The 21,654-nt window shown below is 38.7% G+C and overlaps 4 protein-coding genes across 4 annotated transcripts; 2 read left to right on the forward strand and 2 right to left on the reverse strand.

Annotated features, from left to right (window-relative positions):
- Positions 1-10,801: 10,801 nt before the first annotated feature.
- LOC120006020 lies at positions 10,802-11,889 on the reverse strand. Its single transcript, XM_038855899.1, has 3 exons — positions 11,284-11,889; positions 11,099-11,185; positions 10,802-10,933 (listed from the first exon to the last, which is right to left on the reverse strand). The coding sequence occupies exons 1-3, from the start codon at positions 11,887-11,889 to the stop codon at positions 10,802-10,804; spliced, it is 825 nt and encodes a 274-aa protein (XP_038711827.1).
- A 3,561-nt stretch (positions 11,890-15,450) lies between these two features.
- LOC120006133 (protein FAR1-RELATED SEQUENCE 5-like) lies at positions 15,451-17,182 on the forward strand. Its single transcript, XM_038856041.1, has 2 exons — positions 15,451-15,584; positions 16,515-17,182. The coding sequence occupies exon 2, from the start codon at positions 16,515-16,517 to the stop codon at positions 17,142-17,144; it is 630 nt and encodes a 209-aa protein (XP_038711969.1). The 5' UTR covers positions 15,451-15,584; the 3' UTR covers positions 17,145-17,182.
- On the forward strand, positions 17,047-18,440 carry LOC120006135. The gene is made up of 2 exons (XM_038856043.1): positions 17,047-17,188; positions 18,031-18,440. Exons 1-2 carry the CDS (start codon positions 17,167-17,169, stop codon positions 18,282-18,284), a joined length of 276 nt encoding a protein of 91 aa, XP_038711971.1. The 5' UTR covers positions 17,047-17,166; the 3' UTR covers positions 18,285-18,440.
- Positions 18,441-18,688: 248 nt separating this feature from the next.
- LOC120006134 (protein FAM136A-like) lies at positions 18,689-21,652 on the reverse strand. Its single transcript, XM_038856042.1, has 3 exons — positions 21,408-21,652; positions 20,772-20,909; positions 18,689-19,116 (listed from the first exon to the last, which is right to left on the reverse strand). The coding sequence occupies exons 1-3, from the start codon at positions 21,534-21,536 to the stop codon at positions 18,934-18,936; spliced, it is 450 nt and encodes a 149-aa protein (XP_038711970.1). The 5' UTR covers positions 21,537-21,652; the 3' UTR covers positions 18,689-18,933.
- Between the last annotated feature and the right edge of the window lie 2 nt (positions 21,653-21,654).

The raw sequence follows: 21,654 nt of genomic DNA on the forward strand, positions 1-21,654 counted from the left end.
AGCCACTAGAAGAATTTGACCCAGAAATTGAAAGAACTGCTAAAGCTTTGAGACAAAGAAACATGGCTGAAAATCCACCTAATCGAGAGATTCAAGTTGCTGGTGGCACTGGGAATACCGAGGGTAATGCACGTATACCCATGATGAATAGATACATCCCGTAGAACATTGCCCAGCCATCATGTATTACATATCAACCTACTGAGCAGCTAATGTGAGCTTATCACGCCAATTGTTGAATTCTGTACCACATTATGAGGGGCGGTTTGATGAAGATCCACATCAACATCTGAAGGATTTTACCGATCTTTGTCATAGTCAACACATGACAGGGATATCTACTGATAATCTGAAATTGGTACTCTTCCCATTCACCCTTAGAGGAGGAGCCAAGATGTGGTATAATTCTATTGAAGCAGGTACTATTGGCACATGGGAGCAGATGGCTACTAAATTCTTGAAGGAATTTTTTCCAGCCCATAGAACCAAGCAGCTGGTGCGAGAAATTCAAAACTTTCAACAAAAAGATGGTGATTTATTCTATGAGGCTGGGAAAGATTTCAAAAGCCGTTTGACTCGTTGCCCAACTTATAATCTACATAAGGATGATGTTGTTCTGCACTTCTATGAAGGGTTGAATGAGGTTAATAGGATGAAGGTTGATTCAGCTTGTAATGGAGTGTTAATGAGGAAAAGTAGTGAGGAAGCGATGGAGTCAATCGAAGACTTGAGTGAAGACTCCTAACAATTTTCTACAAGGGGTAGAAGTTCGACAAGGAAGCAAGGCATGTACAAAGTCAGTACCGACAATATGGTACAAGCTGAGATGGGAAATATCAATCGAAAAATTGACATGATTGTTGAAGCCATGAAAGGAATGAATGTGAAAGCTTCTGTGCCAACAAAGCCAGTCACTATTTGTGCTATTTGCTCAAATAATGATCATGTGACTGAAGCTTGTCCATTGACATCCATGTCAAACCCGAAACAAGCCAATTACTTGGGACAAGGAAATTTCAACATGAGAAATCAAGCTTATCCATGGTGTAATCACCCAAATTTCTCATGGAGGAATGAACAAAATTCAGCTGAAACAGCAGCTCTTGCACAGCAACCAGCAAAGAGGAGTGACTTGGAGACCACAATGATGCAGTTCATGCAACAAACAACTCAAGCCATTCAAAAATTGGAGACCCAAGTGGGACAAATGGCTAAGGAGATGAGTGAGAGAAAGAATGGAGAATTACCTTCACAGCCTTTGAATAACCCAGCTGGGCAATCAGAGCAGTTGAAAGCTGTAACAACTCTCCGAAGTGGCAAGCAAATCAATAAGACAGAGCAGCTGCAAACAGAGTCTACAAACTGTAGTAAAGCTACAGAAAGGGTACAAACAGGCCACAAAACTACACCAGTGGAGACACAGGAATGGGAAAGAGATCCTCTACCTTTCCCGCAGAGGTTTGCCAAAAGGAAAATTGATTCTAAGGCAGTTGATATTTTTGAGAATTTGCGTAAGGTTGAAATTAATATTCCATTACTTGATGCTATTAAACAAATTCCATCTTACGCTAAATTTCTTAAAGAATGTTGTACTCAAAAGAGAAAATTTGCTGCTCATTAAAAAATTGATTTGAAAGATGAGGTTAGCGTTGTGTTGTTAAATAAACTCTCACCAAAGCTTAAAGATCCTGGTAGTTTTACCATACCATGTAAAGTGGGAAATCAAAATTTTGAAAAGGCACTATTAGACTTAGGAGCAAACATTAATTTGTTACCTAATTCTGTCTATGAAAAACTTGGGTTGGGAGAGCTCCAAGAGACTTCTATAACACTGCAACTAGCTAACCGTAGTGTCAAAAGACCTAAGGGGATTTTAGAGGATGTTTTGGTAATTGTAAATGACTTGATCTTGCCTGCTGATTTTGTTGTGTTGGATATGGAGGATAGTCCTAGATCCTCATCTTTACCCATCATTCTTGGACGACCTTTTATGGTTACCGCTGACATGAATATTAATGTGAGAAAGGGGACGGTAAGTATGCAAATGAATGACAAAGAACTGGAATTTTGTGTGTTTGATGCTCTTAAATCTCATAATGATCATAGTGATTGTTTTAATGTTGAGGCTACACATGATCTTGTGAGTGGGGTTTTTCCGGTTACTAGTATTGATCCAGTTGAAGCAGTGGTGGCGTATGGTTTGAATGAGAAAACAATTTTTGAAGGAGAGTTAGAGGATGACCGAATAGAGGAGGCTATCCAAGCATTCCAGTTGGACCGGCCTTATGGTGGTAAGAATACTCCTCCTTTTGAGCAGCTGACGCCTACTAATGCATCTCTTGTTCCCTCAATAGTTAAAGCACCTAATTTGGAGCTGAAGTAGCTGCCTAGTCACTTGAAATATATCTATTTGGGTGAGCAAAGCACTTTACCTGTGATAGTTGCTGCAAATCTGAGTTTGGGGGAGGAAGCAAAGTTGATTCGGATCTTGAGGAGGCATAAAACAGCTCTTGGTTGGACCATAGCTGACATAAAGGGAATCAGCCCAGCAAGGTGTATGCATCAGATTTTTCTAGAAAATAATGCTAAACCCACTCGAGAAGCACAAAAGGAGGTTAAACCAACATATGAAGGATGTTGTCAAAGCTGAAGTTCTTAAGTTACTTGATGTGGGGTAATTTATCCGATTTCAGACAACAAGTGGGTCAGTCCAATTCATGTAGTCCTGAAGAAGAGTGGCATCACCGTGGTGAAGAATGAAAATAATGAGTTGATACCTACGTGAATGACTACGGGATGGAGTGTGTATTGATTATAGGAAGTTGAACAATGAAACGCGAAAAGACCACTTTCCACTACCATTCATTGATCAGATGTTGGAGAGACTAGCCGGGCATAGTCATTATTGCTTTCTTGACGGCTATAGTGGATACAATCAGATTGCCATAGCACCTGAAGACCAGGAGAAGACCACGTTCACATGTCCATATGGCACTTTTGCATACCGAAGGATGCTGTTAGGGCTATGCAACGCACCAGCTACATTCCAAAGGTGTATGATGAGTATTTTTTTCTGATATGGTGGAGAAGTTTATTGAAGTTTTCATGGATGATTTCAGTATATTTGGAGCTGATTTTGATCAATATCTTGAGCATCTTAGGCTAGTTTTAGAGAGGTGTGAAGAAACCAACCTTGTTTTAAATTGGGAAAAATGTCACTTCATGGTGTAAGAAGGAATTGTATTGGGTCATATGATTTCCAGCCGTGGAATTGAAGTGGACAAGGCAAAAATCGAAGTCATATCAAAGCTGCCTCATCCAACTACAGTGAAGGGTGTGAGGAGTTTTCTTAGTCATGTGGGATTCTATCGGAGATTTATAAAAGATTTTTCCAAGATTTCTCGTCCTTTGTGTGCATTGTTGACAAAGGAGGCAGACTTTGTATGGACAAATGAGTGCAGAACAGCCTTTGACAAGTTAAAAGAAGCACTCACTTCAGCTCCTATTATGCAAGTACCTGATTGGGAGCTGCCGTTTGAGTTAATGTGCGATGCAAGCGATTATTCTTTGGGGGCTGTTTTGGGTCAGCGGAAAAATAAGATGCCATATGCCATCTATTATGCCTCTTGTACCATGAATGATGCTCAGCTGAATTATTCAACAACGGAGAACGAATTGTTGGAGAAGATTTTTGCCTTGGAAAAATTCAGATCTTACCTTATTGGCTCGCGAGTTATTGTGTGTACAGATCATGCTGCTTTGAGGTATTTGATGACTAAAAAGGATGCCAAGCCTAGGTTAATAAGATGGGTACTCTTGTTGCAAGAGTTTGATTTAGAGATTAAAGATAAAAAGGGAAGTGAGAATGTAGTTGTCCGTCATCGTTCTCGGCTGCTACCTGACAGCGAGCATGAAGAATTTCCTTTGGGTGACTCTTTTCCGGATGAGCAACTCCTATGCATAAACACACTGCCATAGTATGCTGACATTGTGAATTATCTTGTTACTAATTCTTTTCCAACTGAGTTGTCTTATCAGGAAAAGAAGCGGATAAGTTCACGGGCAAGAGATTACATATGGGATGATCCTTACCTTTTCAAGATATGCCCAGATCAAATTATTCGTAGATGTGTATCACAATTTGAACAACAAGAAATTCTGAGGCATTGCATGTGGAGGCCACTTTGGGCCTAAAAAGACTACATTCAAGGTATTTCAAGCTGGATTTTATTGGCCTACTATTTTTAAAGATGCTTGGTTTTTTGTAAGACTTGTGACAGATGCCAAAGGACCAATAACATAGCTGCCAGAGATCAAATGTCGTTAACAAATATTCAGGTCATTGAACTTTTTGATGTATGGGGAATTGACTTCATGGGTCCTTTTCCTAACTCTTTTGGCTTTGAATATATTTTAGTTGGTGTTGATTATGTGTCCAAATGGGTCGAGACTGTCCCCTCAAGAACTAATGATCATCGAGTGGTTGTGAAGTTTTTGCAGGACAATATTTTCTCTCGCTTTGGGATGCCACGAGCTATCATTAGTGACGGTGGCAGTCACTTCAATAATTATGCATGTTTGGCATTGATGAAGAAATATGGGATCACTCACCGTGTGGGCACCCCATATCATCCTCAAACGAGTGGGCAAGTGGAGATAAGCAATAGAGAAATCAAGACCATTCTTGAGAAAACGGTGAACCCAAATAGAAAAGACTGGTCTCTTCGTTTAACTGATGCTTTGTGGGCATACAGAACTGCTTACAAAACACCCATCGGGATGTCTCCATTCCGGTTGGTTTATGGGAAAGAATGTCACCTGCCAGTTGAATTAGAACATCGAGCTTACTGGGCTATTAAAAAGCTAAATTTTGACATGAAGGCAGCTGGGGATAGGCGTCGTTTACAACTAAACGAGCTTGAAGAATTGCGGCATGAAGCCTATGAGAATGCCAAATTATTTAAGGAACGGGCAAAAATGTACCATGACAAGAAGCTTATGAGGAAGAATTTTTCTGTTGGGCAGAAGGTGCTGGTGTATAACTCTCGCTTAAAACTTTTTCCGGGAAAACTCAAATCAAAGTGGCATGGTCCGTATGTGATCCAAGCTGTGTTTCCTCATGGTGCATTAGAATTGAAACATCAAGATTTTGATCAAACATTCAAGGTTAATGGCCATCGAGTGAAGCTTTATTGGGAGAATGTACAAGTTCCTATGGATGAAGTGGTATATCTCCACTCTATTGATCTCTGATAGAGTATAAGGCTATGTCAGGCTGAAGACAATAAATTTAGCACTTCATGGGAGGTAACCCATGTGGAAGAGTAGCACAATTTTGACAACTTCAATCAGCTAAGTCTCTCTTCCTTTTCCTTCCCTTACTTTTGTTATTTATTTTTGTCATAGCAAATTTTCCTTTTGTTTTCTTTTTAAACATTGAGGACAATGTCAACTTCAAGTTTGGGGGAGAGGGAATTTGCTTTTGCCGAAAATTTTTGAAAAAATATTTTGAAATTGTTTTGAGAAGAGAATTGACATACTTGTGCTTAAATTGTTATGCAGTGCTTTTAAGACTGATGGTGCGATTATTTGCATAATCTTTCGCAATGAATGTCTGCTTAGTTTACATGTTATTTGCAACACCAAGTAGCTTGTGAGGAGCCTGCAGAAATTTTGTGTGCTATGAATTTCATGACTTTGTATAGCTAGAACTTGCATTAGACCATCTAAAGTAAATGCTATGTTTTTATTCTTTGAAAGTGATGAAGACATTCTTTGAAAATTTTGGCCTCCCTTGAACCTTGCCTTTGTTCCCATTCCTTTGACTGACTATTGTTCTTTTGTGATAAACCTTCCCATCTATGTGATGTGTTATGCATGTTTCATAAGTCATAAAAATATAATTCCATCATGAGGCTATGGTTGGAAGGTGGTTGATAAGGTGAGAAGGAGTTTAAGTGTGGGGTTGAAGGGAGGCAAGTCTGCATATTGGGAGAAGTGAATAAACAAAGTTCTGGGGAATTTGCAACCTGTTTGTGACCTAGGTGCTACTGAAGCTTAGTTAAAGAGTAGTGACCCAAAACCGTAGGTCAAAAAAAAAACACATATACATAAAGGTATATCTACGGAGTAGGGTTCGAATCAACCCTTTTAATAGCCGCAAATACCAATTTACTTACCTTTTTCACCCAAGTTGAAGGAGCGAGTCCAATCTTGTGGGAAATAGGATTGGATTGTTTCTTTGTATTCTTGTAACATCACAGAGTTCATCAATGGTTACTAGGAGTGCAAAGAGGAAGAAGGAGTTGGCCAGCAAGAAGAAGGGAATGATGGTGCAGGTTGTGGTAGCTTGGAAGAAAGGTTGGAAGCTATTGAGGAGAGAGTGACTGATTTGGGTGTTGAGGTTGAGCAAGTTGGAATGTTGCAGGGGCAGGTGGTAACCCGACTGGAGCATCTTGAGTCAACTGTTGAGCCACTTCAGATGAGTATTGGAACACATATGCATGAGATGAAGGAGGCGCTGTAGAGATTTGAAGCTTAACAAAGAGAGATGTTTGATTTGATTCGTGACGGGACCCTACCCTGATGTTATATGGTTGATATGTTGATGTTCTGACTAGGCTTAACAACACTCTGACTTGTTATTTTGGAGTAGGGGAGGCTTTTGTTATTTTATTATGTTGGGATGGTTAGATGGAGTTAGGATTAGTCTTATGATGGATGCCTATTTTTGAGACTCTGTGATATATGGCATGATCATCACATATTTTGTTAAACCATACCTTTATCTAGCCTATGCTATTCCTTGCAGCGTATCCTTGTTGCATTGAACTTAATTGTGATTGGGTTATGATAACTTTAGTTTGAATCCAATTTATTTTGATACTGTGTGTTCTTGAGCCTTCCTTAGCCAATTTTCTTGCTCCCAAATAAAGTCCTTCTGATTCATTGAATGAGAATTTTAGTGTGAACTAAGGTTGGTGGACATGTGAGCATATGACTGCAGGTTATGAGTTCATAAGAGAGTAAACACTACCCTTAAACACTTGAGTGAAAATTTTCTTCTATATATTATATGTGTACCTTGGTGAGGGTGTGTGAGAATAATTGTGTAAACTAACGTGGTTGTGAGCAGAGTTAAGGCTGTGCAATTTTCTACTGGACGTCAATCTTGTATTGAAATAATGAGAAAGTACTTGTGCTGCCAATTCTTGATTGAAGTTTTTCAAATGATGCTTAAATGGTTTAAACTTTTTCTTGATTACTTGCTTGAGGACAAGCAAGGTTGAAGTTTGGGGGATTTTGTTAGGTGTAAAATACACCTATTTTTCTGGGCTTAAAAGTATTATTTTTCTATGTTGTTTAGTGCAAAATACTACCCATATTGGTATTTTTATGAACATGTACTGTAGAGAGTAAAGCTGGCATTGGACATAATTTGCAACCTATTGTGGCCGCAGAACGCGAGAATCAGGCTTGTGTGATTAAGTTGCTAATGTGGCAAGGACAATTGGGCCAGTTTAGGGCTTGCTAAGGACTATATAAGCAGTGTTATGCCGAGACAAATGACACTTTTGTCTGCACGGTTGAAGACCTAATATTGGAGAGAGTGCGACGGCAAGAAGAAGGAGGAGAGGAGGCACATCAATTCTTCGGAAAAATCTCAATTCTTCCATTGAGTTGAACATTGTTAATGAGTATCTTTATGGTTTTTATTATGACTATGTGTAGCTAAACTCTTTTCTAGCTAGGGTTTGGTAATTCTTCTACCATAAACTTTGTGCACAGATTTGATTGACAATCAGACTAAGTTTAATTCTTTGTTCTCTGGATTGATTGTTTATTTCCTATTGTTATGCATGCCTGATCAACATCATAATTCTAGGAATTGTTAGTTAAACATATTCGGCTGACCATGACCCGGTGTTTGACGAAGTAACAAGAACTTGCGTAAGATCCAAGTTTTGGGAAATAGAACATAATTGATTGGGTAATAGACCATTATCCTAGATTGTTCAACTGTCGATTTCCTAGTGCTTATGCTTGTCTTAAGAAACTCTTAGGATAGACCAACCAAGACTCCTTCGATAAGAAAGGATCTTGCAACTAGACCAAAGTCAGGATCGTTGTTTAGGGAAATCTAATTGACTGCAGCTGGACCAAGGCCTTTCAATTGATATTGTTAAACTTTTAAATTGTGTGATTGCATATTAATTTGTGTGCACAGGTGGAGGTAGTTGACAAGGCAAACCCAAGCTAGTTTTCATTCATTGATATTTTGTTCAATTTTATTATTAGTTGCTATTTGAAGTAGTTAATATTTATTTTACACTATTGTTAGTAGTTATAGTTGGTAATTAATACCGTCTTCGTGGATTCGACCCCATTCACCATTTACTATCTTTCGGCACGTACACTTGCTAGTGGGATAAACCCATCGGTATTGAATTGCAAGTATTTCCTGTGATAAAAAGTATCGATCACTCCTTCGTGATTCGACTGCCCTCACCTTGAAAACAAAGGTGGCCAATGAATTGATGGCCGTTTTGACAGTCGAAGGCACTCCGACGCTTAAGTCAGTCTACAAGATAATCACTAGCCAAATGAATCACAAAATAAAGCTTAAACCTAACCTTGAGGTCTTGCCCTTCTTTATATAGTGGAGGATTTTCATATTTTCACAACTCATTTGAATATTTGAAGAGATTTCCCCAAATCGATTTCCTGATTTAGTGGTAGGCTAATCCCAAAATAATGGGTTTGTGGTTAATGGAAAAATCAACCAATTGGAGTGACCAATAAGATTTTGTCATGTGTCAGTCTTGAAATATTCCCCCACATGGACCGTTTGATTCTTGCAATCCTGCTATCCGGTCCAGTAGTTCTACCAACCAGTTCAATCGTGTTGTTTTGCCGCTACCTAGATCATCCAGGTCGGTCGTGCTAGAGATTGAGGACTCCCCTACCCCTAAAACTCAGCAGTATGGACTTGAGCAAATCGGCTACATTGAGGTCAGACAGCTTGACTAGGTCAAAGCTAGTCAGCTCGACCAAGATGAGAGTTACCCAGAGCACCCTTCTGATCTCATAGTATCAAGGACAGCTGATCCCTTAGCTTACTGCTTTCCTTTATGTTTTAGAGTTGGCCTCCGGTCTTTGGGATCTTTTTCTTGTGTATTGTTGCGTGATTGACCATTTTAGGCATTTCTCACTTGTTGGTACACCTTTCTAATTTGTTGGAAGGCGTTTCTAATTTTTCAGGCTGGCAGACTTGTCCATCCAGCTGAAACCTCAATGAGGAGTCCAATGGACTTTTATGGACTGGTGGACTTGTCCGTCTAGCCGACACCTCTATAAGGAACCACTTGGGTTTTTATTCGAACCCAATGGACTAGAAAGTCCCATGGACTTTTTTGGACTGACAAACTTGTCCATTCAGCCGAAACCTCTATGAGGAACCCCTTGGATTTTTACTTAGACCAAATGGACTTGGGATGTCCTATGGACTTTTTTGGGTTGGCGGACTTGTCCGTCTAGCTGAAACCTCTATGAGGAACCCTTGGATTTTTATTCAAACCCAATGGACTTGGGAAGTCCCATAGACTTTTTTGGACTGGCAGACTTGTCCGTCCGGCCAAAACCTCTATGAGGGACCCCTTGGGTTTTTATTCAATCCCAATGGACTTGGGAAGTCCCATGGACTTTTTTGGGCTAGCGAACTTGTCCGTCCAGCCGAAACCTCTATGAGGAACCCTTTGGGTTTTTATTGAAACCTAATGGACTTGGGAAGTCTCATGGACTTGGTAAGTTTCATGGACTTTTTTAGGATGGCAGACTTGTCCATCCAGCCGAAACCTCTATGAGGAACCCATTGGGTTTTTATTCAAATCCAATGGACTTGGGAAGTCCCATGGAATTTTTTGGACTGACGGACTTGTCCATCCAGCCGAACCTCTATGAGGAATCCATTGGGTTTTTACTTAAACCCAATTGACTTAGGAAGTCCCATGGAGTTTTTTGGGCTGGCGGACTTGTCCGTCCAGCCAAAACCTCTATGAGGAACCCCTTGAGTTTTTATTCAAACTCAATGGACTTGGTAAGTCCCATGGACTTTTTTAGGTTGGCGGACTTGTCCATCCAGTCGAAACCTCTAGGAGGAACCCCTTGAGTTTTTACTTAAACCCAATGGACTTGGAAAGTCCCATGGACTTTTTTGGGCTGGCGAATTTTTTCGTCCAACCAAAACCTCTATAAGGAACCCCTTAGGTTTTTATTCAAACCCAATGCACTTGGGAAGTCCCATGGACTTTTTTAGCCTGACAGACTTGTCCGTCTAGTTGAAACCTCTATGAGGAACCCCTTGGCTTTTTAGTGAAATTTTGTTTTCGAATAGCATCACTGTGAATCCAAGCTTGTCTTTATTCATAAGAAAATGAGAATACGAGGATAAGTACGCCAAAAGGGCTCCCCATTTATTACAAGAAGGAATAAAGTATTTAAGTAAATTTTCTCAGGTTTGTTGTACTGAGTTTGAGCTTATTAAGTTTTAACACATTGAAGATAAACTGGAGATCTTCCTCAAGGCCCATGTGTCAGTCACTTCTTTGCTTCATTTTGGCCGATCATTATTGACTTCGTGTATCTCCCCGTTGTGTGGAAACCTAAGAGTTTGGTGATAGGTTGAGGGCACAGCTTCGATGGAGTGAAGCCAAGGCCTTTCTAGAATGGCATTGTTGGTCGTTCTCACTTGCACCACAAGGAACTCTGTGTCCAATGCCTTTGGGCCCACCCAAACACTCGTTCAAATCCTCCCCAAGGGATAAACATGACTTTCATTGAACCCTAATAGGCATCCTATCTCTGGAATAAGATCCGCCTGAGTTAGTCCTAACTTCTCAAACAACGGGTAGTATATGATATTCACAGAACTTCCCTGGTCAATGAGAATTCGCTTGACATCGTAATTGCAAATTCTCATGGTAATCTTGAGAACATTGTTATGTAAAGGGTCCATTCCAGCTAGGCCCTTATTTGAGAACTTAATATCAACACCCAACCTTTTTGTTTTCTTCTTTGCTCAATCCTCGACCATTCTTGCCTGGGCGGCAATATTGTTCATATATGCCATGTGCCCCCGCCTTTCCAATGTGATAACACTGATTGCTTCTTTCGAGGCATCGTCTTCCTGCCCTCAAGCTTTTACGATTACCATGACATTATCTTGAGCTTAGCATTCTTAACGTCTTTATTCTTCACATAATTTGCAAGTTTTCCCCCTTGTACCAGTTCCTCCAACTGCTCACGCATGTCATCACATTCTTTGGTTAGGTGGCCTACGTCTCTATGGAAAGAGAAGTATAATCTCTTGTCCCTTGTATCTGGGTTTCCAACCATTCTAGATGGTCGAACTATATATGGTTCATCCCTGATCTCGTAGAAAAGCTTATGGATTGGTATGTTGAATTCAACGTTATTGGTCGAACTCCTCCATGATCTATGGTTTTTTGCCTGGCTTGTGGTCTTTTTGTCATCATGCCTAGTCCTACCGCTTTGGAACTCTTCGTGCTCATACCTTGGTGAGGTCGTTCTCTCACAACTAGTTACTTCCACCTTAACATACCTCCGGACCTTGTCTTGTAAGGTAGCTATGGTGTTCGGCTTATACAAAGTTAATGACTCCTTTAGCTTACATCTGTCCAGCAGCCCAATCTTGAAGAACATGACAACCGTTGGCTCATCACAACCTTCCACCTCAGCACACACCTCCAGATATCTAGACAGGTAATCGGAGACCTTCTCTCCACTGTTTAGCTTCATTGTACGTAGAGAATTGAGAGTTCTTGGCTCTCGGCTGCTAGTAATGAAGCGGTTGATGAATTGTCTTGCCATCTCACGTCATGAGAAAATTGAGGTTTGAGGAAGCTGGTGGAACCATCGTGAAGTCATTAGCCCGAAGGATGATGGGAAGAATTTGTATAAGATTGACTCATGTCCTTCCCATATGATCATCTTGGCATTAATTGGTCCAAATAGGCCACGGGATCTGTTTGGCCATTGAATTGCTCAAATGTCTGCATGACCAGCCTCTTTGGTACCTCCCTTTTCCTGATCTCACGCGTGAATGGGGAGGTCGTCATCTCATCAAGAGCATTCATTGCTCTTTAATGGCCACCATAGATGAGATCAGCCTTCAAGGCATCAGGCTCATCGTTGTACTTGATTGGCATTTCATTCCAGTGTTTGGTCTCACGGGGCCTGTTATTAGCATGATATGAGTGCCGGTCTAGCCTGTGCTTCTCTTCTCGATGCAGATTTCTTTCATACTCCCTACTGGTGTAGGAATGTTTGCTTGGTGAGTGTCTCCACTTTGAACGAGATCTACCTCTTCTATCTGGCACCCTCTCGTCCGCTCCGTGGTGAGGACTGTTAAGGGGCGCTTTCCCTTTCGCTTGAATTCAATGAGCCCTTGTCGCAAGGACTCGACATACTTCATTGTACGTCGGATCTCCACTTCTACCTGTTCTTCAGTTGGTATTAACCCTTTTATCGCTGCACTAATTATTGGCGGATTTACATCTACGCCAATGATCGGATGGTCATTTCCTCCATCTTCATCGTGGTTGTTTCGTTGTTGGGGATTTCTTCCTCCTACTTCCAACCCAACTTCAGATCTCACGGTGGTCATATCAAAATTCCAACTTGATTTTTCGTGGAAATAGATCGCTCCCACTGTGATCGCCAAAATATGGTGAATAATAATTGATCACCACGTTGGCCGAACACTCCTTGGCATTGCTGGGGATGTTTAGTTGTTTGCTCCTCCGTGATCCGACTGCCCTCACCTTGAAAACAAAGGTGATCAATGAATCGATGGCCGTTTTGATAGCCGATGACACTTCGACGCTCAAGTCAGTCTTCAAGAAAATCACTAGCCAAATGAATCACAAAATAGAGCTTAAATCTTACTTTGAGGTCTTGCCCTTCTTTATATAGTGAATGAGTTTCATATTTTCACAACTCATTTGAATATTTGAAGAGATTTCTCCAAATCAATTTCCTGATTTAGTGGTAGGCTAATCCCAAAATAATGGGTTTATGTTTAATGGTAAAATCAATCAATTGAAGTGACCAATAAGATTTTACCACGTGTCAGTCTTAAGATCTTCCCCCACAATACCTAGGTTGAAAGAAATTTATAAAAAAAGTTGAAATAAGACAAACTTGCTATTAATAGGAAGAAGACAAACCTGGCTGCTAACTACTAATAAGAGAAGAAAGACAAAGTGACAAACAGCTGGCCACTAACTACTAAAAAAAACCACAAAGTGACAAATAGCTGGCTTCGTCGTGCATAGTGTAGGACAATGTGTAAGTGAAGTAATTTAATTTAAGGGTTTTTACCAAAATCACAACGTTTTAATTGTTTTTTCTAAAAAAGTTAAACGGTGTCAATTTTAATGAATTATATTTTTTTAAAAATGACAATTTTACATCATTGGAATCGTCGATTCTGAGAATTCCAACTATTCGCCAATTCGATTCAACCGATTCAAAAAACTTTTTGATTTATGTTACGATTTCGTATCGTTATCTATTAAAATTGATCCGAATAGCATGAATCGAATCGCGATTCATGCAATTATAACAACCATAATCGAGAGATCATGAATTTCTTAACCCATCGCTCCGATACCACATGTAATACTTTATAATATTGTGACCAGAAACAATCTACACATATATCATTATTACAATCATAGATCATGAAATTTTCATAATCTCTACAATCAAAATTCTAATAATATTAACATGATAATACATGTCCAGACCTATGAAGACAAAACTTGATTATTGAACATCCGATTTCTCCCTTCTTTCTCTTTTAAGCTTGATTGAACTTAGTGATGGCTTTAATTCAAAAGAGATAGAGAGAGGACCAAGGGCTTGATTTGTGCACCGTGAGTTTCTCTTGTTCCATCAAAATAAGAGATGTCTTTATAAAGCTATCTTAGACCAATAAAAATTTAGCACATAAATAACATGTATGTTTTATCTAGCTTAGATCAATATGAAGTTGCTACATTAGTTGGTTATTAAACTAATATAATGACACATGATGACACACTTATCTTACATATCTTAGAGCCGTGAGTGGAGTTGCAATCACATCAAGACCTATACAGCCACAGAGGTGATGGGATGACTTGAAGTTTGCCTAAATCACCTTGTTTCATGCTAAGTGCAGTTCACGATCAAATGATTTTTTCGGCCATCTAGCCATTGTTTTTGTAAACAGAGATTGCCACGGTGTTCCAAGTATGTCAAGGGTCACAATGGTAAAAACCAACTACTACAACAGTGATTCCAACACCTACAGCATGGCAAGCCGATCCAACTAGAGAGAGCATCGATCATTATAACATATTAAACATTCTAATAAAAGTACATATACACTAATATACAGTCATTCCAAAGCTTACTAAATTTATGGTACCACTAAATGTAGAACCCTCAATTTTTCGATTGACGGCGCATTACATAGCATGATGTGTAGATTCTATGAACTTATATTCATACATATAAGCCAATCCATCGTCAGCCTTACTCTAGATGATTTTTCCTTCATAAACTCACATATTATCACACAATAAAGAATTAATGCATTAATTTTTTTTTATTTCAAATTTCATTGCTATTGTTGTTCTCAATCCGAAGGGTCCCCTAAACAATATTTAGGCTTTGAGGTTATATAAAGAAAACTAATTTTATAGATTAAATGACAAACTTACGACTCCATCCTCCAAATAAAAAGTTACATGTGATATGTGTGCACACTCAATTGCATGAACTATAACTTCCATATTATAAACTACAAAAAACTTAGAGTGTGTTCGTATTGAGGGATTTGGGGGAAGGGAAATTGAGTTTCCTTCCAATTTTCTTATTTGGATAGTTTAGAAAAAAAATTAAGGAAAGATATTTGAAGAGAATTAAGGAGAAATTTTATTAAACTTTGCCAAAATATTTCCTCCCAAAATAAGATCATTTGGAGGGAATGAATGACTAATTAAGTTAATTATAAGTTAAAAACATAATTTACCCTTATACATAATACTTTAATATAAAAATAAGGATAAATTAAACAAATTTTCTTTTTTAATCTATCGAAACATTAGAGAGGGAAAAATATTCTACCTACTTTTCCCTTCCCTCCTTCCCTTTTTCTTTCTTTTCCTCCAAATCCCTCAATCAAAATACACTCTCATTGCCAAGACAGATTTAATCAACAGAGAGGATGTAAAAGTAGAGAAAGGAAATATTTATAATTTCAAAAAAATAAACAGGGGGAATATTTACATTGAATTTAAGGTCTACGGTGATTGATGTCATTTATAAAAAATAAGAGGGTCAAAGTATCATTTTTCAGAACTTGAGTGGCGTTAACTGTATTCCTTATCGAGTTTTCATAACCAAAAAGGTAGGTCGAGTCAATTCCCTTGAAACCAAAAACGACGCCTTTTCACCTTGACCTGGCCTCCTCTACCACCGCTCCCTCGCGATTCCACCTCAAGAGGCTTCTTCAGGTATCCATTAGTTCTTCAGTGTCTTTTTCATCAAATTCAGTCAAAGGTTGATTCCTCTGTGAGATAGCTTTGATACTTGATTTGTTTTGTTGCTCGGAATTTCCCAAAATTTGGTCCACAAATGGTCTAAATCATAAATATTTTACCTTTATTACTTTCATGGTGGCTGCCGCCATGGGTCTGTAAAACCCTTCTCCGTCTAGTTTTGAGCTACTGATGTCAAAATTTTCTCCTTGTGGGAAGTTGATATGGATGCGTCAGAGCTTTGATTTGATATACAACTCTGTGAAACATGTTGACATGGATTATCTGGGAAAATTTATATGTGACTTGTGGAATGTTCGATTTTGATTTGATTTACAACTCTGGAGAATGTGAAAACATCTCGACATGATTTTTGCCTTATGAATCTTCTGGTTTTTAGGGTTTTGATATTGATCATATCTTCATTAGTAGTTTCTCTGTTTTCTTGTTCTTGTATTCTGCTGTTTATTTTGAGGTTGTGAATTGGCACTATCAGCCTTATCTATTCTCGGTAATTTAGTGTAATTACCTTCTATGTGAACAAGATCAAAATCTATTTGTTTTTTTTTCAGTGACACTTCTAATAGCTACTTGCTAATTTTAGTGATGAACTCCAGATGACTGCTTTTGTTGATTTATTTTCCGGGTGTTTACGAAGTTGCACCAGCTTTCACATCTCTAGCATAGCTATAGCATCATGTTATGATCTGTGCGCTGGAGGTAAAAAGGATTTTGTTGTTAAGAAAATGGATGAGAATAGCCTTGAACCAATTGTTTACGTAGGGCTCATAATATTTTTTAAACTTTAAGAAAATTAGACTTGTGGCCTTTCTATCTTGCTCAAGGCCTCCCTCGCTCTCCACAAACTGGATTTTGACACTTTTCTCGACTTACATCATTGAACAGATGAATTTTAACATGGGAGCTACTGCAATGGACACTTCTTCTAGAGGGGAGATGGCAACATGTGGGGGAGATGTAATTATAGAACCTCATGAGGGTATGGAGTTTGAATCTGAAGATGCTGCTAAGATATTCTATGATGAATATGCACGACGTGTAGGCTTTGTCATGCGTGTGATGTCTTGTCGTCGTTCTGAAAGAGATGGTAGGGTTCTTGCCCGACGATTGGGATGTAATAAAGAGGGTTATTGTGTTAGCATTCGAGGTAAATTTGGCCCAGTGAGGAAGCCTCGTTCAAGCACAAGAGAAGGTTGTAAGGCTATGATTCATGTTAAGTTTGATAAGTCCGGAAAATGGCTGATAACAAAATTTGTAAAGGACCATAATCATCCTCTTGTGGTGGCTCCACGTGAAGCTCGTCAAACCATGGACGAGAAGGATAAGAAAATTCAGGAGTTAACCGCAGAGCTAAGGAATAAGAAGCGGTTATGTTCAGCATATCAAGAACAGCTAACTGCATTTATGAGAATGGTTGAAGGGCATAGCGACCAGTTATCCAGGAAAGTAGAAAATGTAGTCAACAACCTTAAGGAATTTGAGTCTGTAGACCAGTTGCTTTTGCACCGTAGTTAGTCTCAGCAGTGGCAATGAGCAAATGTGTGCCATTCCTTCAATTGGTGAGTTGACAAAAAAGATTACACCCTGCCAAATTCGTTTATATAATTTGGCATTTAGCAAAGGTTTAGGGTTTCCGTTGGTTACCCCCATATTATAAATAGTTATAGTGTGCACTGCCATTGACATCTTCATAATCTGGCATTACCAAAGCTTTAGGGTTTCCGTTGTTAACCCCCGTATAATAGTTAATAATAATGTCCAATACAATATGCATCTTTGTAGAGCAGGGATTTTATTTTTACCTATCAAACCTATAGATATGATGGGTACTGTTGATTTCTTAGATTGTTAAGTACTGTGAGTAATTTGTTATTGATAAAAAACTTTCTCGAGATCCTGTTTTCTAGCAGTGAGCCAGTGACAGAACAAACATATATTTTCCTGTGCTTGATGTTATTTGTCATACATTTATCTGCTATTCCAGTTGTCTATGGAGTTTGGGGGTGCTTCTGCAAGTTAAACTAAATGATGTTTGGCCACTTTATTTGATTTTCTCAGAGAAGAAGGACATTGAATGAAAAGTAGTTTATAGTTAAGATAATGTTGACAACTTTTCCATCATCTAGTCTATAGCTCACTTTCTCAACTTCAATTTGTTTTGATCTAACACGTAATCTGCAGCTCCCTTGCTTCCCTGTTTTTGCGAACTAAAGATGGACTGGTTTTCCAAAATGACTTGCTGCGTGGCATACTTTCATTGCAGCTGTCATGTAACTGTGTTTCATCTCCATTGAGGAACTTTTTTTTGTGTGTGTTATTTTGTCATGTCATGGATTTTTTAGTTTCCATGGCTGAATTTGTGGTTCAAGATTTATTTTCCTGAGTTCTATGACTAATGCAGATTTGGAGTTGCTGAAGTTTATCATACTTGGAGGTTTTGCTTTCAATATGGCTAAACTTCTAGGAGGTAGCAGCCTTGCACCAAAGACCAAGAATCTAGTGGTTGCAGGAGGCTTGACAGCATTTGTTTTTGGGGTCTATTTCTACACCATGAGAGCTGTTGGGGGTACAGATGAACTTCAGGTAGCCATAGATAAGTTGGAGGAGCAGAAAAGCAAACAAGAAGCTGAGGCAAGCGTGGCATCCAAATCTTAATCCTGTCTTTCTTTCTTTCTTTATTCCCCTTTTTTCTCTCTGGAAGAAAGTTTTAATTATGATATCCCCGGTGTTTGTGGGTAGTATTATCGCGAGCAATGTAAAGAATAATGCATTATCTTGGTAACAGGTTGTCTTATTTGGTTGGTGTCGTTATGAGATTTTTCCTATGATATATGACGCCCAACGTGATGGATGTCAATCATGCCAACAGGTCCATTCAAGAACAAGGCTCTCTTTTTTTCCTTTTTCTTTTTGACAGGAAAACAATTCATAAGATGAACTGAAGCAATTGAAATTGATGAATAATGAAATAGCCATATGGTAATTGAGATCACCCTCTCTTTTGCAAGTATCAATAGCTCTGTAAAAACGTTCTCTTGTGAAGGATTGAACAATTGGGTAAAAAATCATCTGAATAATCAATAAACTGCCGTCCACCAATATAAGTAGAAATTAGACATTCTCTTCAACGGTTCAACTTAGGATCAGGAGGTGATCTCTCAATCCAAACAAATGTGATTCCTTTTTCTCTTCCAACCTCAAATAATTTGATGTTTATGGACTACTGTAACTTAAGTAGAATATTGAAAGTTGAACAATGACCGAAAGAGAGAAACATTATCAGAAGTTCAGACCAATGCTTGAACTAATCGCTCATGGAGAAGGAAGCCTTTAATCTTCCAACAAGATGTGGCAGCGTCTTGATATTCTCCTCGATTGACTGATCGACACATGATTCTAGAGCATTCACGGCATCACTTCCAACCTTTTGGAGCTTTGCTGCCTCAAACTTGTCTTGGCAGACCATCAGTGACCTATTTAACTTTTCCTGCACTCAAGTTTTCAATTTATCATTATTAGCATTGACCCGTATTTAGAGTGGTAGCTCACAGACAGAGTCAGATGTCACATGACCAAGCATGACACCATATAGTACATTACTACAAATACACAATGGCAGTAAGATGTTTAGGACTCCAGCTTGGCCGGTCTCTGACGTGGATTGGATAGGGGACTCTACTTTGAAGGTACTAAACTTACATAATGGAAATGAATAGTCCCAGAAAATAATTGGCTTTCCCTTTGCTAGAACATATGTTCTTTTAAGCAGAAGGCACAATTAATGAAAAATGGCACCAAGGGGGCCACATTCCAAAACATATACCTACAGGAAATAAAAAAAAAAAAAGTTTCTGAACTACTGTAAGTAATCATGAAGAATTAGTGTTGCAAGGTCCTTGCATTTTATGAAGCATTAGGAATTAGCATGCTGAGCATAGACAAAGATGAAGGATCTAAACTACACCAGATAAGACAGCTGTTTAGTTCAAGCAACCATTATTTACAAAACCCCTGAGACCATTGTCATTGTCATGCAATAATTACTTAAACAACACGATCACATGACTCGTAGGATAAAACAGGGCACGTTAGTCCTACCAAGCTGCCATGATATCAATGTAGAGTAGTTTTTTTTGCCAGGAGTTAATGAGCGTTTAATGCATCTTCTCTGCTAGTCCAAATTAGTTTCCAGGTCATTATCTATGAGTTCCCTATGAAAATGAAAAGAATGAGTTTTCTTCCATAGAAGTTATGTAACAAAATACTACTTCACCAGAGGGGAGTCATCTTACACAAGTAAACCAAGGCAATATGATAAAATGAACTTGCACCTTCCATTTTTAATAAGGCATGCAGACCTATGGGAGTTTCTCAATCCAAACCTTCCAGTTGAAGCTAAACCAAAACAATTCTATCAATTCAGATTGATCAGACTTCAATATGTTTTGCTTCAGTTCACATAAAAACCGTTCTTGGTTCAATTCAGCTTGGAGTAAAATATATGCAATTGCACTAAGTAATAAAGTCCCCGATATCAAGGCACAGCTACCATAAAAACAATAAAATGACAGATTGTTCATTTACCCTTGCATCATACCCCTCCTTTGACAAAATGAAACAAAGGCTGATAAAAACAACATGTAATTAACATATGCTATATTTTGAACTCAATGGTTCAGATACTTGATTGAAGTTTAGAATAGACAAGAAAATGTTTGAGCTATTGAAATCAGCCATCTCCACAATGTACTGTCTACTATTCTACGAGGAATATCAATTGCTTTGTCTATTTTCTACATGCGTTTGACCCCCGTTTCTAACTTACATTCGGAATAGTGGCCATTTCTCAATTTCAGTTGAAGGCTGCTAAACAAAGACAACATGTGTCATCCATCTAAGATACTTCTCACACAAGCCATAGACCTCTCTCTGAAATGTTTTTTCCCCTCAACATAGAGTATTTCCCAGATAATAAGCATGGAGATACTTTATCTTTTATTACTCCCCCCACCACTTCTTGGCGAATATTGTGAAACATATTGGGTTATTCTACTACCACTAATACATTGCAGTGAAATAATTTTTTTATAAGATATAGTCTCATGAAAAAGTTACGATTGACAAAAAGGGAATAAAACTTACTTGAAACTTCGCCATCTCATTCTCAAAATGATGTTGCGCATTGACCACTGGGACACTGCAATGTTCCACACAAGTGCTTATCTCATCTTGTCTTCTTCTCCTATCAAAGCACTCATATGCACACTTAAAGTACGCTTTCTGCAGCAGTTAACAATAATAGCAAACTATCAGATATGACGATAATAATATCTAGTTCATTAAAAATTGTAGAAACAGAAAGTTGTATAACTTCAAGAACATCTCGAAATTTATGCTCGGTGAAATATGAAAAAATTAAATGCCTCAATGTGTCATCATCCATCATAACACTGTGATAAACACAAAAAGATTACAATAAAAAGGCAAAAATAAATTCTAGCACAATTATAGACAAGGCCATTAGTTTTTTTGGGGACATAAGAAAGGATTCTGCAAGTGCATTAACCAGAAGATCTCAACAAAGCTCGTCCTTTCCCAACATATCCAGTGATTCAGAAATCAAAATTTCATATTTTTCCCTAATTACGGAAAAAAGGCAGAAAATAAAACTACAAATATGCCCGTCAAAAACCCCCATGTTATCTACAAGAGAAAGCAACGTAGGAACCCAAAACACGCAACGTCAAGAAGAACGTCATACAGAGATTAGAAAGAGACCTGAAGATTGAAATTAATGTGGTCTTGGACGGGAGAGAGGTAGGTCTGAGCAGCAGTGTTGACTTCACTGAGTTTACGCCTTAGCCTCTCTTGTATCATCTGCTGTTCAACGGCTGCTATGTGATCCATCTCTGCTGAACCGCAATGCGAGACGACGGACTATCAGTTGCAGGGTTTAGGGTTTTTGGGTTTTGATTTATTTTCTCAGGTTATGGCGGTTTCAAGTACGACCCATCAACCCAATGGA

The sequence above is a fragment of the Tripterygium wilfordii genome, chromosome 9, assembly GCF_013401445.1.
Source record: "Tripterygium wilfordii isolate XIE 37 chromosome 9, ASM1340144v1, whole genome shotgun sequence".
In the NCBI taxonomy this organism is placed as follows: domain Eukaryota; kingdom Viridiplantae; phylum Streptophyta; class Magnoliopsida; order Celastrales; family Celastraceae; genus Tripterygium; species Tripterygium wilfordii.

Bases quoted from the DNA above. Each gene is read 5' to 3' on its own strand.
- LOC120006020 (XM_038855899.1), bottom strand. From the start codon at position 11,889: ATGGCAAGACAATTCATCAACCGCTTCATTACTAGCAGCCGAGAGCCA. The intron at 11,186-11,283 runs GTACAAGGGGGA...GCTTGAGGGCAG, and splicing joins GTGAGCAGTTGGAGGAACTG to GAAGACGATGCCTCGAAAGA. The intron at 10,934-11,098 runs GCAAGAATGGTC...CTCATTGACCAG, and splicing joins TGAACAATATTGCCGCCCAG to GGAAGTTCTGTGAATATCAT.
- LOC120006133 (XM_038856041.1), top strand. From the start codon at position 16,515: ATGAATTTTAACATGGGAGCTACTGCAATGGACACTTCTTCTAGAGGG.
- LOC120006135 (XM_038856043.1), top strand. From the start codon at position 17,167: ATGTGTGCCATTCCTTCAATTG. The intron at 17,189-18,030 runs GTGAGTTGACAA...TGACTAATGCAG, and splicing joins GTGTGCCATTCCTTCAATTG to ATTTGGAGTTGCTGAAGTTT.
- LOC120006134 (XM_038856042.1), bottom strand. From the start codon at position 21,536: ATGGATCACATAGCAGCCGTTGAACAGCAGATGATACAAGAGAGGCTA. The intron at 20,910-21,407 runs GTCTCTTTCTAA...TAACTGCTGCAG, and splicing joins ACATTAATTTCAATCTTCAG to AAAGCGTACTTTAAGTGTGC. The intron at 19,117-20,771 runs GTAAGTTTTATT...ACTTGAGTGCAG, and splicing joins ATGAGATGGCGAAGTTTCAA to GAAAAGTTAAATAGGTCACT.